At 38.5% G+C, this 22,376-nt stretch overlaps 1 protein-coding gene across 5 annotated transcripts in view; it reads left to right on the top strand.

The window, feature by feature from the left end:
• The window catches only part of LOC132401858 (ERI1 exoribonuclease 3-like), a 298,380-nt gene extending 277,662 nt beyond the window's left edge, over window positions 1-20,718 (top strand). For 4 of the 5 annotated variants that reach the window (XM_059984141.1, XM_059984143.1, XM_059984145.1 and 1 more), the window contains exon 8: window positions 19,536-20,718. In XM_059984141.1, coding sequence (XP_059840124.1) covers window positions 19,536-19,618 — 83 coding nt within the window. In that variant the 3' untranslated portion in view covers window positions 19,619-20,718. Of the gene's footprint in view, window positions 1-13,545; window positions 13,584-19,535 lie in introns of all 5 variants that reach the window. The other variant, XM_059984144.1, reaches the window with a different exon arrangement.
• The last annotated feature ends 1,658 nt before the right edge of the window (window positions 20,719-22,376 follow it).

The raw sequence follows: 22,376 nt of genomic DNA on the forward strand, positions 1-22,376 counted from the left end.
GAAGATTCAAGGGATCTTGGGGTCCATGCCTATAGATTCCTCAGGGTTTTTAAGGTGGTGTATGATGAGTTGGTTTTGATTAGTTGGGGGATTGAATTCAAGAGCCACAAGGTAATGTTGCAAACCTATGACACCCTACTTAGACCACACTTGAAATGCTGTGTCCTGTTCTGATTGCCTTATTATAGGAAGGATATGGAAGCTTTAGAGAAGGTGCAGAAGATTTACCTGGTTGCTGCCTGGATTAGAGAGCTTGTCTAATGAGACATGAGGTTGAGTGAAGTAAGGTTTGTAACTTTGTAATGAAGGAGGATGAGAGGTGAGTTGATACAAACATAGAAACATAGAAAATCTACAGGACAATACAGGCCCTTCAGCCCACAACGCTGTGCCAAACATGTACTTAATTTATAAATTACCTAGGGTTACCCATTGCCCTCTATTTTTCTAAGCTCCATGTACCCATAAGAAGTCTTTTAAAAGACCCTATCGTATCTGTCTCCACAACCATCACCAGCAGCCCATTCCACGCACTCACCACTCTCTGCGTAAAAAACTTACCCCTGACCTCTCCTCTGTATCTAACTTCTAAGCACCTTAAACTATGCCCTCTCGTGTTAGCCATTTTAGCCCTGGGAAAAAGCCTCTGACTTCCACATGATCAATGTAAGACATGCTGCCCAGTTCAGACAACATCCTTGTAAATCTCCTCTGCACCCTTTCTATAGTTTCCTCATCCTTCCTGTAGTGGGTTGACCAGAAGTGAGCACAGTAGTCCAAGTGGGGTCTGACCAGGGTCCTATAGAGCTGTAACATTACCTCTTGGCTCCTAAACTCAATCCCATGGTTGATGAAGACCAAATCACTGTCAGTCTTCTTAACCACAGAGTTAACCTGCACAGCAGCTTTGAGTGTTCTAAACCCCAAGATCTCTCTGATCCTCCACACTGCCAAGAGTCTTACTATTATTACTATATTCTGTCATCATATTTGCCTACCAAAATGTACCACCTCACACTTGTCTGGCTTGAACTCTATCTGCCAATAGATAGATATGTACAAGATAACAGGAGACATAGCTCAACTGGACAACCAGAGACTTTTTTACAGGATGGAAATGGCTAATACAAGGGGGCATAATTTTTAAATGATTGGGGGAAAATATATGTCAGAAGTAAGTTTTTTTTAACATAGAGTGGTGGGTGTGTGGAACTCTCTTCCAGGAGTGGTGATAAAGAGAGCTACACTAGGGACATTTAAGAAATCCTTAAATAAGCACATGGATGAGATATGTTATGTAGGACTATATGTTAATAACCCTTATTTGCACTTTTGAGACATGCTGCCTAGACTCTGCGGGGTAGCCAAGTGAGTGGTGGCATCTTCTGGGTTATCAAGTGGGTGCCTTCCTTCTTCAGTGTTTCACTGATAGGCCCACGACACCTCCAGAGGGTTCAGCAGTGAATCCCAGCGTCCCGGGCTCACCCCCTAGATGCCATTCACTCAGTTGGGGGTCCGATGGAATCCTTTCTCTTCATCCAGAGCCACTGACGACCCTTTTCAGCAGCTCTGGAGAGGTCTTTGATTGCTTGTCGGTCTGTCTTCCCTCGCACTCCCAACTCCCAGAGTAGCCTTAATGTTGATGTGGCTACAAATCCTCTGCAGCCTGCTTCGACCAGTCGCACCCTTGCTTTCCAGCCATGTTGCTGCACATCGGCTGCAAGCTCAGCATACCTCAGCTTCTTGAGCTCGTAGACCTCTACTGCATCCGCCCAGAGCACTGTAAGTTCGATGATGTAAAACTGGAGTGGTATGTAGAAAGGAGGGACTAGATTACATCATGGCCCGAAGGGCCTATACTGCCCCGTTGTATTCTGTGTTCTTAAAAAAGCATTTTTAATCAAAGCTAATCCACCACCCCACTCACACTCACACCCTTCTTTATATTGGCGACATGGTAGTGGAAATGGTTTCAGACTCCTAGGAGTACACATGTTGCACAACCTCTCATGGTCCCAGAACACGTTCTACCCAATCAGGAAAGCTCACCAATGCCTCTACTGTTTGAGAAAGCTGAAGGGAGCTGCAGTATACATATCAGTACTCTAAACCTTTTACAGATGTGCAGTAGAGAGTATCCTAACATACTGCTTCACTGCATGCGAACAAGAAGGATCTCCAAAAGGTGGTCATCAGCACCAGCCCACCCACCATTAAGGACATATATATGCAAAGGCGCCAGAAAAAGGCCACCCCCAACCTGCTCATAGTACCCTCGCTAGGACAAGCAGACTCAAAAACAGTTACTTTCCCTAAGGCTGATCAACACCTCCACCCACTAGCCCATCCCACCACCACTACTTTATCATTCCCTGTCAGAGTCATCTTATATACAGACCAGCATCATTTTATGGAATACAATTAATCTATTTATATATGCTGTCTTATGTGTTTATATTTATTGTGTTTCTATTTTATTATTATATTCTTTATTGTGACCTTTTGTGTGCTGCATCAGATCCAAAGCAACAATTATTTAATTTTTCTCTACATTTGTGTACTGGAAATGACATTGAATAATCTTGAATCATGATGAATAATAATTTTTAAGATTCTGAAAAACTGCATGTAACTATTTTAAAGTTATATTAGGGATCAAAAGACATATTATGCAAAAGTTTTTTTTTGCATTTTACTTATCCAAAAGGAATCAGACTTTTCAGAGCCTCCACAATAGCTAGAATTGAGCTCTGGAATTCTTACAGGTGAAGAAGTCATTGTGGGGACTCAACTAGTTTTAGACTAAGGTCAATCTCTGGTGAGCTAGTGTTCAGGTGGTGGTGAACATAATTTCTATTAAAATGTGCCATTCTTTAGTCCAAATTCTGCTGTTTGGGAGAAAATTACATCAAAGAAGCTGAATAGAAATGCTAACTGTTGAAATGTATTTTTAGTTTATAAGTTTTACAGTTTAAAACTCATGACATAGTAATATGATTCATAATGATCATGTATCAGCTTTTGCAATAACACATGTTCATTATTCTGCTAATTGCACAGATGACAAGTGGTTTAAACATAAGCTTCTTAGATATGTTACGTTTCACAGATTGACAGATTATTGTATATAAATTAGATTGCATAGTGCTGACTTTTTCAGAGCTACATGATCCAAAATCATTGTAGCCTGGAGTATGTCACATCACTGAATATTTGTGGGTGGAATATGCCAATCATGCAATTGGACCAGACATTTCTGGTTGAGATCCACACTACCAAATATGATATTTTCCTAGACGTGCACCTAATGATGTAAGTCATCATTTGACACTTGTTTGAAGGCTTCGTACATGAATTGAAGCTCCCAAATCCAAATAGTGATTGTTGTTTGGCTGTCACAGAACAACAAGGAACGTGGCCCATTCAATACTACCTTTAGATGCTATTAATCAGCATAGGTTGGCAGGGCATCAAACAATCCAAAGTTCAAAGTAAATTTATTATCAATGTATATGATAATATTACCTTGAGATACATTTTCTTACAGGCATTTACAGGAAAATAAAGAATGCAATAGGATTTATGAAAAAAAAGTATACATAAACAAAGACTGACAACAACCAATGTGCAAAGGAAGACAAACTATGCAAGTAAAAGAAATAATACTGAGAACGAATTGTAAATTGAGTCTGCAGGTCAAAATCCAAAACAACACTGGAGACTGCTCACACGCCTCCTAAAGTATTCAGACTGCATTCAAATTGGCAAAGAAAGTTTCTTGCAGAAATTAACTATTGAGAAACTCATTAATGGGTATCCCGGTAGACACCTGCTATGAACTGTCTTTCGGAGACACAGTAGCTGGGTATTCACACGTCTGTTCAGATAACCTTCCTTCTATGCCCATCAGTTTCTGCCTCAATATATGATTTCTGAACTAGACAATTATGGTTTGATCTATGTGTGATATTGAGGAGAAAGAGTTGTGATTGACAGCTGTATATATGTAAGGTGATACATGAGAAAGGAGTGGGCCAGGGAATGGGAGGTACATAAACCGTATATCTCTCTCTGAATGTGAACTACAAAAAGTAGTATCTATACTACTGTGAAAGTCAGCTTGATGGTAAGCAGTGTTAGCATGACTTTTTTCGGGCACTTCTCTACTGTAGATAGGGTCTATCTAATTAATGTCTCGCTTTGAGATCCTTGATGCTATTTGCATGTCTCCACTTTCCTCCATGAAAGTCTAAGGCCATGTCCACACTACACCGGATAAATCCGTAACCAAAGCTTTTTCTCTTCATTTTTACCCTTCGTCCACACTAAAACAGCGTTTTCGTCCACCGAAACCGGAGATTTTCAGAAACGCTCTCCAGGGTGTGTAATTTTGAAAACGCTGCTTGGCTGGAGCAGTGTGGATGGGGTAACCGGAGAAATCTAAAAACGTTGTCATGACGTGCTGGAACAGATGGTGATGGCAGCACGCCATTTCATTGTTTTCTTGAATGCAACCTAACAATTTCAGAACAGATGGCAACGAGACTGAAGCCAGAAGAGTTAGAAATGTACTCAACAAATACTTTGGCCCATAACTTACTGAATAAATAAGTATATTCACTTTGCCCGGTTTTCTGTCCTTGCTCGTATGAAGGTGGTTTACCTATTTATGCAATTACTTCTCTGACAATAGATATGTAACAGCCTAATGTAACATTGTATGGAAATACAAGATAATACTGCTTGCAGACATGTTTTATACATTTAACAAAGTGCTTTATTAATGCAACAGAGTTAGTCAGTTTTTCAATGTTCGTCGTCAGCTGGGTCATACTGTCCATGAACTCCCTGTCGGTTGCCTCCATCTGCTCCAGTATTTTATTTTAGTTTTAAGTCCTCCTGCATGAGAGCCAACAGTTGACTGTCTTTTAAGTTTTTCTAGTCTGTAACTGCACAAACATGCACTTTCATGGCGAAATTCGACACCAAACATGTTGCTTGTTTGCGGTAGATGTGTCCTGCGCATGTGCAGTAGGAGGAGATTCACCAAAATATCCGTTTTAATGTGGACAGAGATATTTTTAAAAACACATAATGTGGATGCCTATCGTTTTTACGCGAAACCGGCGTTTTCAAAATTATCTGTTCTAGTGTGGACGTAGCCTAAATATGTGTTGCCAACTAGCTGTCTTGGGGAATCTGCCTTTAAGGCAAACTCAGATTGTTAGGCAGTATAGTGGTTGCAGCTGCAGTAAGTTGGGACTGCTCCCATGCATACTCATATGCAGCCAATTTCACACACTGGTAGAATCTGGTTTGTTGCAGGTTTTACATTTAACAATGTTTTGAGGCACCAGATTCTAGCCAACAAACTTATGGTCACTGCCAGACCTTCTACAAATACACAATTTTTTTTTCATTCTGTAAAATCTGTGACGATTAATGTAGGATTGATTTTAAATTGCTTTGGTAAATAATTTACCTGTAGGAATTATCGTAGGTGCATTACTAATTAAAAGTACATGGGTACTTTTACAAGCACATGGGTAAAGGAAAAATTGTATCTTTCTTTAGGAATAAGTTTCCGTATTCCACTGTGGTTCAGCAGGTTAGCAACTGCTGGAGTGAACCTCATCTAACTCCTTGTCATTCACCAGGCATTAGATATTGGATAAAAATCTAATACTATTTTTAAGTGGAACATGTAAATTTTTTAACATCATTCACTCACTTTGCATGCCATTGGTCAAGGATGTGATGTTATTTCAGAATAGAAATATTCTACCATCCCATCTAATAAGTATTAGTCTGCTGCAGCCATGGAAGGTTACAAGTTGCACTTAATTTAGGATAGGAATGACAGTACTTTCCTGGTTAACAATGAACTTTATTGAATCATTGGCTACCACAAGGTCTAAATGTTGAACATGGGTACATGCTTAGATGAATTAAGAGCTAATAGATTTTGAGATCAACTAGAGGGCAATTGTTTCTCTGTAATTGTTAGACTGTAAATCTCCTTCAACTGCATCTTGTTCCATATGGCAGAATGTTTTCCTTCACATTTAAGAGTACAAGTCCTTTTCTTAGCTGCTTTTTATAGGCCTCACCCCTTCCAATGTGTTCACTTAGCTCAGATGGATCACAAAATGAATTAAAGTCTATAACTTATATTTGATTCTGACAACTGTTGATACTGGAACTAATTTTCCACATGTGCTGTTCAGAAAAAATGTTGAGTTAAGTTGCATATCTCCTGATGATCATTGTGGTACAATGAATTCCTTGAGGCACTTTCTAGATTGAGTGTTGTAATTTTCCCCAGCTCCTTCTGTCCAGCCTTGGAGATGTTATATGTTTCTTGATGCAATCCTTTAGTTGAGATTTTGATAACCAAACTTCCTACTAGCTTTTTTGCAGAGATTCTTTTAGGCCAGTAATGGTTGTTCCTGTTTATGATGTAAACCACCTACAATTTTGCTAGTACACCTTCCAAATTTGGCATTGCTGCTAGTACTTTGTCATTAATGATTCTGTATGATAATTTAATTCCAATATGTTGCTTAAATTGTAGTTAACACCATTTAATGTGGCACATTTAACACGTTATAGACGTTCAACGTTATTGTGTTTATTGTCCTTTTTTTGTTATAGATAGCGAAAAATGGGCAAGTTTCAGCACTGGTTTCACGCGATATGGCACTATGTTGAATTTTAACTCACAACAGCGCAAGATAATAATTATATAACCCCTTCCATAGCACAGGAGCATTACGCATACTATGAAGCTCAAAATTAAAATACAGAAATATCAGTTCTTCTGTACATGATAATAACATTGAGGTGCACTTACTGAATAGTTTCTGACATATCATTGAAAGCAAAGTCCAAGAGGTCAAGTCAGATTTTTTTTTATAACTTTTAAGGAGGGTTACTGATTCAAGTCAGTGTGGATATATTTTATTTATTTTTATTTTTTTTAGCAATACAGCGCTGAGTAGGCCCTTCCAGCCACATCGTCCCAGCAACCTCAATTAATTTTAATCTAATCCTTAATCCCATACCTTAAACATTATCGTCCCATGAGATCCCAAAATGAATTGAAAATTTCAAACTTTGATTAATAGTTTTTAGTTGCCAAGGGTATTAAAATTATAGAGTCAAGGTGGGTAGAAGGAAACTGGATCAGATACTGAATGACTAACTATTGCACTATTGAATAGTTAACTTACCAGGGACTATGTCCATGGGCTTCTGTCTGAATCTGACCACAGCACCCATTTAGATTTTCCAGTCTTGAAAATTGACTGTTATCATCCAGCTATTTCCACATAGGAACCAATTTGGAGGCATATTGTTAATGTTTATTGGTTTACCTTTTTACTTCTACATTTTCTTACATGATTACAGTCTCCAACTGCCACTGAGCTCCACTGCACCACCTCCTGAGATTTTTGGTTCGAGTTAAAATTTAGCTTTAAAATCAGATGGGTTTGACATCTGTTTTTTCACAATTCACGCTCCATATAGAAAAATTTCTAGTAATTGTATCCACTTTCTGTACCAAATGTCATAATTCAAGAATTAATATTACTCAACACTATCATGGTAATATGTTCCATGCACCTGAACTGCACTGGCTGCAAGAACTTTCTCATTGAATGGGAGCTATCTGTAAGACAGATTTAAAGAAAAGTACTCTCTGCTCAAGGGTTAAAAAGAAGCGAGATTATTCTGAAAGAAATCCTTGCCACTAATGGAAAGATCGAAAGCCCCTATATCACTTAGTACATGTCTACTTCCACTTTATACCTAAGGCATTCGTTGTCTCAACTTTGGCTTGGTTCAATCAAACACAAGCCTAACATACAGCATCACTTGTGCATCAGGACATTGAAATATGGCTACAATTAGCTCAGATACAGTTCAATTATGATAAACAGTGCAGCACCCTTTAAGCTATGATTAAAAGGCCTCCCCTTTGATAGAGAGACCTAATTTCACATTATTATTGCCGGGGCTTGATTATAAAATACTCTCTGAATTTACAGTGAAGAGATGGATGTCGGGGCGTCTTTATCATCTTCAGATCAGTAGTGATGCAAAGCTCTTCCCCCATACCATTCATTTTGATTTTTTCAGCGTGGCACTGCTATAGTCTGCCACACACAGCTGGGCAAAGTCACCCTTACAGTAACAGCATGATAAATTACTGCACCATAATGAAATGGAGACATCAGGCCTCCACGCTAAAACATAACCCAGCAAAATTGTACTGTCCTGAATGGAAGAGAAGAATCACTTCTCTTTCTGCTTCATCAAGAAAAGAATTACACACTGCATTTGCAGCTCCTTAAAGCTGCTTTGTACCGTTCTGATTATTGTTACACCAGACATTAAAATGCCTTTTAAAGCATGAGTTTTCTTACTAATTCAAAATTATTAGAATTGATTTTAGCATTTAGCCGAGTTACTTCCATTTATAAATACAGATCGTATTTTTAGTGAGCATGCAAAGCTTCTCAATTTTGATGTTAGGTTTTAATTTTCCTTTGATCTTCATCTTCTTATTGTGGTTTTTTTTGTTCGTTGAAATGTAAAAACTAACATTCTCATATTAAATTGCCTGCATATCAATTTCTAAAATTTGTTTCAGACCATATCCAATGTAGCAATTTTATATTAACATGGTGTATGAATACCAAGTTATAAACATGCTTCTCAATGATTTTTGAAGATATTTCAGTTAGATTGCAGTTTGTCATGATCTCCCAGTATACATTTGTATTATTGAACACAGAATATGGGAGGTAACAAAAGAAATCAACACTAGTTACCAATAAGTAAAACAAATAAATTCACAGTTTAGTTAACTGCGCAAAATATTTCCTAAGGTAAGTTGCAGAGGTCTTAACAGACATCTTTAACATCTCTTTGAAACAGTCCACTGTACCTGCAGGCTTCAAGGCCACCACCATCATTCCAGTGCCCAAGAGAGCAACACTAACTAGCTTAAACATTAACCATGCAGTGGCACTGACTTCAACGATCATATAAAATGCCATTAGACGCCTTCTAGTTTGCCACTCAAACAGGTGCACTGATGATGCCATAGCCTCAGTCCCAACTAGAAAATGATGCCTCTACACCAGGATGCCATTCGTTGACTTCAGCTCAGTGATTAACAGGATCACCCCTCTGAGGCTGGTGGTTAAATTATCCTCATTGGGACTCAACACCTCTCTCTGGAACTTAATCTTGAAATTCTTAACAGAAAGACCCCAGTAAGTCCAAGTTGGCAGCAAAGTCTCAAGCTCCATCACTCTGAGCCCTCCCCCCCCCACAAGGGTTGTGTACTCAGCCCATTGCTGTTCATGCTGCTGAATCACGACTGCACTGCCAGGTTCAGCTCAAATTGCATCATCAGATTTGCCGATGATTCTACAGTGGTTTTCTACACTGATTTTCTACATCAGCAAAATAATGAATCGGCATACAGAGATGAGGTTGAGAGGATTGTCAAATGTTACAAGAACAACAACCTGTGTCTCAATGTGGACAAGAGGAAAGAGATTCACTGTAGACCTCAGGAAGGTGAAGGTTGACCACTCTCCGTTGTACATCAATAGCTCTGCTGTGGAGAGAGTGAAGAGCACTGAGTTCTTTGGTGTGCACATAATAGACAATCTAACCTGGACCCACAGCTCCCAATCCCCATTCTAACAACCCTCTACAGGAACACTATTGAGAGTGTCCTGTCAGCGGGTTCACCCTCCCCCTATTTGTAACATTTACTAGGAGTGTTGTCATCGAAGGGCCCAAAGTATTTTTGAGGATCCCCACCACCCATACCACAATCTCTTTGAGCCACTAACATCAGGCAGGAGGTGCAGGACTAGGACTGCCAGACTGTGGAACAGCTTCTTCCCTCATGCACTGAGGTCTCGTCATTAGGTCAGCATGCTGTTTACTGCATACTGTGCTGCATACATTTTGAATTATATTTTATTAACTTATTTATGGTAATATTTTGGTTTCTGCTGTATTTATGTGTTTTGTGTGTGTACTGTCATCTGGAAGAACATTGTTTTGTTTGGTTGCATATGTACAGTCAGATGATAATAAATCTGAACCTGAATATTGACATAGTTCTCTTTGATACCCAAACTTTATTTCAATCTCTGATGAGTTGTTTATCTTATAAATGACTGAAACCAATGAAAATAGTAATCAAGCTATTCTTTCTCTGGATATGATGTTCATTTTGTACCTTTTACATTTCTGTGGTTTTCTCCAATTGGATTGTTCAGGGATTTTACAGTTTTATAAATTGCTTTTCATGTAAAGGAGGTTATTTTCATTCCCCAATTCACGTTGCTTTGCTAAAAACATCTCTAAGTGTTTTTAAATATTGTTTCCTTCCTTCTAAACTGGACAACTTTGCTTTAACCTAGCACTTGACATCCTTTGATCTATTAGAGTATTTATTAATTAACTTAAACAGTTTTGAGTAAAAGGGTGTCTTAAAATGCAATTCCAAATGGGTACAAAGCAGCCACCCAGAATTAGGTCGTAAAGAGTATTTTTGCTGTATTTGTTTTCCTAGATTTAAAAAAATAACATCAAAATATATCATCATGTACATTTTGTAGCTTTCTCAGATGGCACTACCTGAAATCTATTCAACACACAAGTGGATGATTTAACATCTGCTGCTGCGCCTTCAGTCATGCAGGACAGAAATAGACCCTTTAACTCACCACATCCATGTCAACTATCAAACATTTGACCAGTAGTTCATGACTAAAACTAGAGATGGAAACCCTTCTTCCCTTGATCTTCTAGAAATGATAGTCCTTCAGTATTGATGCATTTTCAATATGCAGTTTTCACACAGCCATTTCAGTCACAAGCCCACCCCTTCCAGAACTCACAAGGACTCAGCTACTATTAATCTGATATGGCACAATTTCTCAAATCAAAGTGTGTGGGTCAGCTCAGCAAGTCGTGGAAAAAGGGCATATGAGGAGAGAGAAGGTGGAGGTTATAGAACTGATTGGGATTGAGGGATGATGTTCTGATATGGTCACTGTGGCTGAGCTAAAACTCTGTCAGGGACCTTGCAGTTTTATTGCCTGGATGGGTGTCTGGGTTTGAAGGGGGAGATAGATGGGTGAGCTGGAAGATCATTAAGTACCATGAGTGATTTAGTTTGGCACTTTGTTGTGAAATTATTATGGTTACATTGATTAATTTGCCTGGCATCATTCCAGAAGCAGAGTTGAATGGGCAATGACAACATTTATGCATGGACACACATGATTTACACCAAAAGGTGCCTGATTGAATTTTTGGAATGACATGACACAGCCAGTAAATAGTTGTTATCGTAAGTTGTGCTGGCAATTGCATGGTCCTGGAATTAACAGCACTACATGTAATTTTTAGCCCCATGCCTTTTCCTTTGATACTACACTGGATACCTCAGCTGCTTCTAATAATTTGCCACATAAGGAACATGAAGCAAATGTTATCCAAGGATGACATTCAAAGCTGTAATTGTTAAGCAATCTGCAAATATATTTCTTTTCCAACTACTCTGCGAGCCAATCTTGGAATTGGCCTTCAAACTTTATGCCAGTGCTGATTACCTCACTGAACAGTTTAAACAATGAAACTAATTTTTTCCATGTCTTTATTGAAACACAAGTATCCATTTTAATAACATCTCAGAGTTGCTCAGCATTTTCCAAAATTAGTTATTCAGTTGTATTTTATGACATTAACCGGGAATCAAGAGGTGATAGAGAAGTTCTTAACAGTCTAAGGGAGAATTAATAGATGTTTAAATTAAGTACAGTACTTTGTTTACATGAAGATATCAATTGCAAAAAAAAACATTTTGAGGGTAGAATTTCAGTAGTTGTCATTTCTTCAGCTGTGTAAAGGAAGGGTTATTGAACATAATGTAACAAATGTATCTATAGATAAAGGAACACTTATATTCCCATTTCAGCAAAAGGAGTCCACTCTGTAAAAGTGATTTTGTTTTATGCTTAGAGGTAGAGGTTTAAAAAAAAACACTGAATTAAGCAAATTTTGAAGGCTTAAAGAAGTAGAGACAGAAAATCTCCATAGATGTTAAGACATTTAAAAAATCCTCATCGAGGAATCAGAAGTGGACAGACTGAGTAATTCCAAGTTCCTGGGTGTCAAGATCTCTGAGGATTCAACATATCGATAGAACACTAAAGGCGGTAAGACAGCGACTGTATTTCATTAGGAGTTTGAGCAGATTTGGTTTGTCACCTGAAACACTCAAACTTCTACTGACGTACCGTGGGGAGGATTCTGACAGGCTGTATCACTGTCTGGTATGGGGGGGTGGGCACTGCACAGGATCAAAAGAAGCTATAGAAAGTTGTAAAATTAGTCAGCTCTTCATGGGTACTAGCCTCTGAAGTATCCAAGTCATCTCTAAGGAATGGTACCTCAGAGACTTAAGAGTTGTTTTGATAGGCACGAGAATGTGAGTAAGATGGAGGAATATGGACATTGTGTAGGCATAAAGGGGTTAGTTGAGTTGGCAATCACCCAAAATGTGTCCTCTTTGCATTGTTACTGTCATGAATGAAGTATAGAAGCCTGAAGGCACATACTCAATGATTCAGGAACAGCTTCTTCCCATCTGCCATTCGATTCCTAAATGGACATCGAGCTCTTGAACACTACCGCACTTGTTTATTATTTTGCACTATTTTTAATTTAACTATTTAATATACATATATAATTACTGTAATTGATTTACTTATTTATTTTATTCTGTATCATCATTTATTGCATTGTAGTGCTGCTGCTGTTAACAAATTTCATGGCATATACTGGTGATATTAAACCCAATCCTGAAAGTAAAGATTTGCCTCACTGTAATGTAGAAAGCATTTAAATAGTAATGCTTGCTGAGTTGAGAACAAGACAATTTTTTGATGTCCACTGTTAGCTTTCCATTTCTCTCCGAAGTATTATCTTTCACCAGAAGAAATCCATTCTTTAAAATGGAATAAATTACAAATTTGGTATAGGCAATGAACCAGTCAGGAAGGGTAGCTCCTAAAAGATTCATTGATTCAAAAGTTTATTAGATGAAATGAAGCAATGGCAATAATGGACTGGGTAAGCACAGTAAAATTAAAATAAATATAAGCTTGTAAGGTGTGCGGGGAAGTCCAGAACTAGGGGTCACAGTTTAAGGAAAAAGGGGAAGCCTTTTAGAACCGAGATGAGGAAAAACTGCTTCACACAGAGAGTGGTGAATCTGTGGAATTCTCTGCCAAAGGAAACAGTTGAGGCGGTTCATTGGCTATATTTAAGAGGAAGTTAGATATGGCCCTTGTGGCTAAAGGGATCAGGGGGTATGGAGAGAAAGCAGGTACAGGGTTCCGAGTTGGATGATCAGCCATGATCATACTGAATGGCGGGGCAGGCTCGAAGGGCCAAATGACCTACTCCTGTACCTATTTTCTATGTTTCTATGTTTTTCTTCAGTTCTGCCAAAGCTGCCTTAACAAGCTAGAAGTTCAATGGCAAGTAGTGTTTATTTACATTTTTTAGCCATGCATTGCCATTTAATGGAGGAATCTACATGGCGGTATTTTCCTCTTCTTAGCTACTGTATCTAATTTTGAACACTGAAGTTTGAAAATGGAAAACCTGGAATGTTCCCTTTGTATATATTTTGCTGTTTTGAAACACAAGATATTATATACATCTGTAAGTCATTCAGTTCCAATCTCAAATTTCAGATGCAGCACAGAATTCAGCACAGCACCATATGACTAGAACATAGAATGTAGAACAATACAGCGCAGGAACAGGCCCCTCAGCTCACAATGTTGGGCCGAAACAAATAAATTAGGAATGAAATTGCCAACTACACTAATCCCTTATGTCTACACAATGTCCATATCCCTCCATTTGCCTCATATTCATATGCCTATCAAACAACTCTTAAAAGTTTCCATTGTTATCTACCGATACCACCAACCCAGTTATCACTCTGTGCATGCCCCTCACACCTCCTTTGAAATTACCCTCTCTCACCTTAAATGCATGACCTCTTGTTTTAGACATCTGACCCCTGAGTAAAAGATACTGTCTGTGTACTCTATTTATACCTTTCCTAATATTATATCAGATCTCCCCTCAGCTGCTCCAGAGAAAACAACCCAAGTTTGTCCAACCTCTCACTATAGCAAATGCCCTCTAATTCAGGAAGTGTCCTGGTAATCCACTTATGGACGCTCTCCAAAGCCTTGACGTTCGTCCTATAATGAGGCAACCAGAACTGCATGCAGTACTGCAAATGAGCCCTAACCAGAGTTTCATACAGCCCTGTCATTTGAACAGTCTCTCGACAAATAAAGGCAAGAATGTCATATGCCTTCTTCAGCTTCAATAAACCTATGTAACCACTTTCAGGGAGCTATGAACTTGGACCCCAAGATCTCTCTTCTCCTCAGCATTGTTAAGAGTCTTGCCATTAACAATGTACTGTCTCTTTACACTTGACCAACCAAGGTGCAACACTTCACTTTTGGTCATGTTAATTCCATCTGCAATTATTCTGCCCATATCTGCAAATGATCTATACCCCGCTCTATTCTTTGCCAGTCTTCTACAACACCACCAATCTTCATATCAGTTGCAAACTTACTAACCCACCTATCTATGTTTTCATCCAGATCACGTATGTGCATCACAAATAGCAGAGGAACTAGATACCTATAGAACAACACTAACGACAGACCTCCAGATAGAATAAGTCCCTTCAACCACTACCCTCTGACTTTTATGGACAAGCCAGTTCTGAATCCAAACAACCAATTCACCATTGATCCCATGCATTCAGTACTTTTGCATTTAGTTCACATAAATTTCAGAAGCAAGCCTTGCTTGACCAATTTTTTTTTTTTGCAGCAGTAACAAAAAAAATAGATGTTCTGGCAGATGTAATTTTTCCAGATTACCAGAAGGTACCACATAATTGATTAGTAAATTAAGTCTTCTTTTCCCCTCCTCCTTCTCTCTTCTTCTTTTCCCAACTCCGGCCTCTTACCTCCTTTCCTCACCAGCCTATTACCTCTCCTTGGTGCCTCTCCTTCCCTTTCTCCAGCCCTTTACCTTTCCCATCCACCTGGCTTCACCTATCGCTTCTAGTGGTCCTCCTTCTCCTCCTCCCATTTACTCTGGTGTCTTCACCTTTCCTTTCCAGTCCCGATGAAGGGTCTCAACCCAAAACATCAAAAGTTTATTCATTTTCATAGATGCTGCCTGACCTGCTGAGTTCCTGTGCTATACTTGAGGAAATTTGTATCAGTGATCTTAAAGTAGAGGTAAGGTAAGCAAATAAGGGGGGGAAAGATAGCGGAGTCAAGGGACATGAGCAGGCAGGAACGGGGTTCTGATTGTGGATGATCAGCCATGATCACATTGAATGGCGGTGCTGGCTCGAAGGGCCAAATGGCCTACTCCTGCATCTATTGTCTATGAAAAGGTTATTTTGACATGGTTAAATGAGGGAACACATCAGGGTTCATGAGTGGAGCTTCTGGTTGTAGAGAGATTTTTCAATTATCATGTTCAGAGGTGTTTTGGAAATTATCATTGCTGTATGATTGTGACAATGCTAAAGGAGACCATTCAGCCCATTAAGTCTGTGCCAGATCTAGGGGTCCAATTCCATTAATCTTATTTTCTTTTATCTCCATTCTCTCTCACATGCTCATCAACTCATTTTGATTTTTTTGCCATTCACCTGTACTAAGGGGGGGTGGGTGGGTGCCATTTACAGCAGCCAAGTAACCTACCAACACATTTTTGAATCATGGAGCATCAGGGAGTAATTAATGTGATCACAGAGAGAGTACTACAAGTGCTGCACAGACAGCATCTGAGATCAGGTCATCGAAGCTTTGAGGCTGGACGTTAACCGCTGCACCAGAGTTGATGAGGACAGGCTTTGTTATGTATTTTTCAATTGCTGGATGAAGCTTTGCACTGAAAATAGGGCTCGATGCAATTGTAAATCACCAGAAGCATCTTTTTTTAAATGCCTCATTAACATTGAAATTAGTCTGTAAGCTAACATCCTTGGACATCAGTTAATAGAAATCTTTTCATTGGACATTTGTGCAGCAGATTCATTTCAGATTTGAAAGGTGAATTAACTTGTCCTCCATACCTGCTAAACATTGTGTTCCAGCCGTCCATGTATTTAACCATAAAATTAAAAAAACAAAGTACTAATTAATCTTAATTCAGTTGGCCTTTCCCCACACTCTAGCACAAATCAGTTGAAATGTTTAAATATACACTTAAAGGCCACTTTATTTAGGTACACCTGCTTGTTAATGCAAGTATCTAATCAGCTAATCATGTGGCTGTATTTCAATACACACAAGCATGCAGACATGAAAAAAGAGGTTGAGTTGTTGTCCAGATGAAACATCAGTCTGGGGAAGAAATGCGATCTAAGTGGCTTTGACTGCGGAATGATTGTTGGTGCCAGACGGGGTACTTCAAGTATCTCAGAAACTGCTGATCTCCTGAGATTTTCATGCACAATAGGCTCCAGAGCGTACAGAGAATGGCATGAAAAACAAATAAAAATACAGTGAACAGCAGTTCTATGAGCAAAAATGTCTTGTTAATGAGAGAGAGGTCAAAGGAGGATGGCCAGATTGGTTCAAGCTAACAGGAAGGTGACAGTAACTCAAATAACCTCGTGTTACAACAAGGGTGTGCAGAAGAGCATCTCTGAATGCTCAAGTTGAACCTTGAAGTGGATGCGGTACAGCAGCAGAAGACCACAAACATACAGAGATACAACTTAGTGGCCACTTTATTAGGTACTCCCCATACCTAATAAAGTAGCCACTGAACGTATATGAAAAAAGGTTTAGCAAGCTTCCCACCAAGCAGTAATGGCTGATCACAAAATGTGCAGTGACAAAGTCTCATTAATTAATAGAGATTTAGTCTCTTCCTCCACTGAGCCAGTCATACATTTGCTGATGATGCCATCATTAAAGACACTGCACCCCAAAACTTGCTTTTCATCTTAAGAGGCAACAACCTATACTTGGGCAACACACACAAAATGCTGGAGGAACATTGCCAAGTCAGGCATCATCTATGAAGAATGGGCCAAGACCCTTCATCAGGACTAGAAAAGAGATGGAAGAAACCCAAATAAGGTGGTGGAGGGTAGAGGAGGAATACAAGCTGGCAGGTGGTAGGTGAAATCAGGTTAAGGGGAAGGTACATGTGTGCAGGAGGGAATGAAATAAGTTAGGAGATGATAGGTGGAAGGTGTAAAAGCTAAAGACAATGGTATCTGATAGGAGAGGACCTTGGACAAAAGGATAGGAGGGGCACTGGATTAAGATGATATGCAGGAGAGGAGAAAGGCTGGGGGGAGCAGAATGAGGAATAGAAAGCAGGGAGGGGGTGGTGGTGGGAGAAGAATACTGGAGTTCCAGATGAAATATGAGGTGTTGCTCCTCCAATCCGAGCGCGGCCTCATTTTGGAAGTAGGGAAGCTGAAGACCATGTTGGAATGGAATTGGGAAGTGGAATTGAAAAGGGGTCGCTGCCAGGATATCCCACCTTTTTACGCAGAAGGTGTTGGACAAAGCGGTCCCCATGAATTTCCCTCAGTGTTAAGGAACATAGCGATAAAAATTTCCTCACTGCATTCTAGCATTGCACAGTTTATGAACACAGCAAAATGTTTTATAACCTGTGTTATGAATCTTAATACACGTAATGCTATTCTACAGTATTAAACCCAATAACTTATTTTGATCGTATCCTGAAGCTCTGTGTAATCAAATCCTTTTTTAATGAGGTTTGAATAGAGTTTTGTTTAAGCAAATTTTCAATGGCAGCTCCTATTTTGTTAATATCATTAATCTGTCCACCCTTTTATGGAAGTTGACAGTGCTCTTTTTTTCTGTCTAGCTCATGCAAAATATATATTTGTATGCATGTTAAATCTATAGATCTAAAGGCAAAGTCCTGAAAAGCTATTACTGAACAATTAATCCCACAAACAAAAGGCAGGTCAATTTGGTGGTGGCATAGGGTAGAGAACAATAAAAGTATTTGATATCTTTAATGTAAGAATTAGGCAGAAGTGGACCTTAATGTACTACATGTGTGTGTATTACATTACTGTAGGGATGGGAGGTAGAATATTGGTACTCACTTTATTCAGAGACATTGGGTGATCAAGTAATCTATCCCCAATCTGTAAGTGTAGTGCCCTCTTTTTTGAAGACTTCATGATTTAAACAAAAACTGCTGCATGCATTGCTACCTTGTCAATAACAGGTTTCACAGGCTACAGCTCTTTCAGTGCATTCTCTTCTCCTCTCACCCTTCCATTTCCTACACTGAACTGAGGACCCCACTCCTTACCTGGGGTTTATTCAGCTGCAAGCCTCCCATTATACTACTTGGATCACTGCACTGGAGGTCACCTGTTGATGCAAGGCAGTAAAATTTCTCACTGTCCGTGACAGAAAGTGGAACCAGCAGATAGCATAATGAAGGTCTCCAGCTGAATGAGTAGTTGCACCCATCTGGCTGCTTTCCAGACTGAAAACAGGTAAATGTCACCAGTTAGTACATCAAAGGTGCCAGCCCATGAATGGATTTACGACTTTAGAGGAGATCAATACAAAACAACAGAAATTATTGTCAGGCAGGGAGCTTGAGGCAAAGAGTAAACTGTCTGTTGAACAATAATTCAAGAAAGTAACACTTGTGAATTAGGAAGGATCTAGTTGGAAAAGAAAGGTAACATAATCTTTATTAACATTTCAGTCTTTCCCCTCCAAATGTGATTCTGGCTTTGGGCAGTGTCCATCTCAAGATAAACCAAGTAGAAGAATCTAATTAAAGGGTAGAGGAAGGCACGGTTCATTTTATTACCTGCCGAGTGTTGATTGATCAATATAAACTCCTTACTTCTTTCCCACCCCTGGTGACACATAGTTCTTTGGGTAAAATTAAAGAAATTAAACTAAATTCTCTTCCCACCACATCCTCCACCGTCATCCCAAAACATTAGCATCAAGGACACAAGAGATTCTCCAGCTGCTGGAAATCTTGAGCAATACACAAAATGCTGGAGGAACTCAGCAGGTCGGGCAGTCTGAAGGGAAGGGAATTAACAACTGACATATTGGACCAAGGCTCTTCACCAGTCCTGCTCTGAATGAGACTCTGCTCCTTCCCACGGCCCAAAGCCGTTTGTCACTCAACAGATGGTTACTGGCTCAGGAAGCAGCAAGTGCCTCTGCTGCCATCTTGCAAGCTGGAGGCAGTGTTGGCAATTATGTAATTAATTCTGATCAAATAATTCACTCAGGATTTCATGGTTCATTTGTTCTGTAATGTTCTAGTCTGTGCTTGTTTTATCTTTACACTGCAAAAACTGAAACTATCTATACTTTTTATTCCTCAAACAGATGACTGCAAGAATATTGCCAACATAATGAAGGAACTAGCACGAAGGGGGTTCACATTCAAGCAAACCGGATCTAACCTCTAAAAAAAAACTTGGCTTGCTGCTTTGGAAATCTCATGAAGATAGTGGGAAAAGTTATTTAATCATATATAGCATGTAACCTGTTGTCAGAAGCAAGGACTAGTTTCATTATACAGGAATGATCCATTACATTAGTATCACACTAAGATATTCATTGCCTCATAAAGCGTACAACTGTGCCACTGAATAGCATTACATACCATTTTTATTTGAAAGCTTAGTCTTATCCTTCACCTAACAAACAAGCTTATTTTTCTAAATTGTCAATAACCCTAAAATATCAAAAGGAAAATTATTAGTTTTAATCACATCTCAACCAGTTTTTCTTTAGAATTGTGGTTTACAGGTGTCCAGGCAATAAACTTCTGAAGGGTTTTACCCCATCTTCTGCAGATTTCCTGGATCCACCCTGGAAGTGGCAGATGACCCCTGTCTCTGCAGTCCTGTTAGAAACTCACCTATAGAGAGAATGATGCTTTGCCCTTTCTTTTATCTTTTGTGGCAACATTCATAATTGTGTTCACTATACGAATGGAAAATTCTCCATATTCTCCATTATATACTTGCATTTTTCTTTATATATCATCTAAGAAATCTAAGAGGAATTCACTTTAAAGTAAAATGTTTCAAAATGCCTTTTATTGCTCATATTTTTTCAGAATTTCTATTTTGCTTTGTTACATAAATTGTTTTTAAGTAGTAAGAGAGGGAAAATAGAAGTTCTTATTCTTTTGTGGAGGTGAAAGTTGAGAGACTTGCAATGACAGTGCATTTATTACATTAAAATAACAGAAATGTTTGAAAATTGATGAGGAAAATTCATTTCAAGTGAACTTTTTGGAATTTATGGGGCAAAGAAAAGGATCGAATAACATGTCAGCAAACAGTTGAAGCATTTGAACAGTTGATGTTTTTCTCTCTCTTGATTGTTGGTTATCAATAAAGAAATAACATTCTTAGTTCAAACTTAATCTTCAGTCAAATTACTGAATCTAATTAACTCATTTAATTATTCCTTTGCTACAACAGGCATCATGAAACTACATGTTGACCAAATCTTATCATGTAAAATTCTTTTGTAATAAAAGCTGGTCTTAAGTACAGTTATTTCATAGTATACTTTACATACTGTTGTTTAATAGTGTGTCAGGGTACTATCTTATTTTCATGATTTGCTATCAAGTTTGTTCTGTAACAGAAGCAATGAAATTTATAGTATAGGCAAGATGTGTACAACATCTGATCAAAGAAATTGAACTCTTACCTGCCAAACAAACTGAATAATATATTTTATTATCTCCTGTGTGAGAACATTCAGCAATCTAGAAAAAATATATAACACTCATTCCAAGTATATTCACACATTATTAACCTTAACTATTATTAAACTTTAAGATGTGACTGTAAAGCAAAACGGATTGTACTTCTCAGGTTGCAAACACAGAAAAAAAAATTAAACATTTCCACACATCAGGGTCCAATACCATTTCTCTGGAACTGTAATTGCGGGATTGTTGTCCAGCTGGAAGGAGAAATCAATATTTGTGCCATTAGGTTAGAAGCTACCCAGACAGAATACAAGTTGTTGCTGCTCCACCCTGAGGGTTGCCTCATTGTGGCACATGCTAATGCATGGACCTAAACATTGGAACGGGAATGGGAATTAGAATTTGGCTACCAGGAAGTTCCACTTTTGGTGACTGGAGCAGAGGTGCTCAACAAAGTGTCCACAGTTGCAACCTTGGTCTAATGAAATTACTGACCACACTATTATTTCCAGATTGTTAGGAATTTTGATTGGTGAAGATCCTTGTAAGAGTCTGACACCCAAAGGATAAGACTAACCCTAGTGAAACAACAACTGTAAAATCTGTGTTTCCCTGAAAATATCACATAAAAGGAATTTGTTTAGAGTATTTTGGTTACATCTTATGGCTGGATTGCAAACCTACCTAGTAGTATGACACAATAATTTAGCCCACGAATTTGCCCAAGTGGCTGCTCTTAAATAGCTGCTCACTCTTCTTATACAAGTGAGAAAATGCGTGATTTTATAAAGTTCAGTAAGTAACATATACAAATTAAGTTTAAGTTTAGGCAATGAAGTCGACAAACAGTAGATACAGATACTCAACAAATCTTTTCAACATTTCTGTCTTTCTGGACCTTCTAAAACAAGTAACCAAAACATTCATAGATCATAAGGGAACTTCATAAAATATTTAATAATCCCTTGTCAAGTTAAAAATTTTAACCAATTCACTAAAAATTGCATTTACTTCATCCTTTAATCAACTTATGAATTACTTCATTGATGTATTTACACAATTGATGTCAATGCTTCTGCCACTTTTAAAATGATGGATTCATTTAAAGCTGGAAGATCACCACTGTTGCCATTCATCCCAAATCTCTACCCAACTTGGTTATAAAAACAGAATATTTTGTCTAGAATAAAAAATCTTCTAGTCTATCGTCTAAAATGTAGCATTTCAGTGATTTATCAAAATAGCATTAAATACTGAGGTACAAATAAACTGCTTAAAGTTATGGTGAGGCCTCCTGCATATTGATGCAGCCATCAATCAACTTTGGATAGCAACGCAGCCATACAATAAAGAGAGAAGACTTACTAGAGAGAATGAGGTTGCTGTTTTACATATTGCAAGACCCTAAAATCCATTACATTACTAAAGGTTGATGAAAATTAGCAGCTACTCAATTTTAAATTAAAATACTCATCAATTTGAAAAGCCACGTG

This window comes from Hypanus sabinus, chromosome 11, assembly GCF_030144855.1.
Source record: "Hypanus sabinus isolate sHypSab1 chromosome 11, sHypSab1.hap1, whole genome shotgun sequence".
NCBI lineage: Eukaryota > Metazoa > Chordata > Chondrichthyes > Myliobatiformes > Dasyatidae > Hypanus > Hypanus sabinus.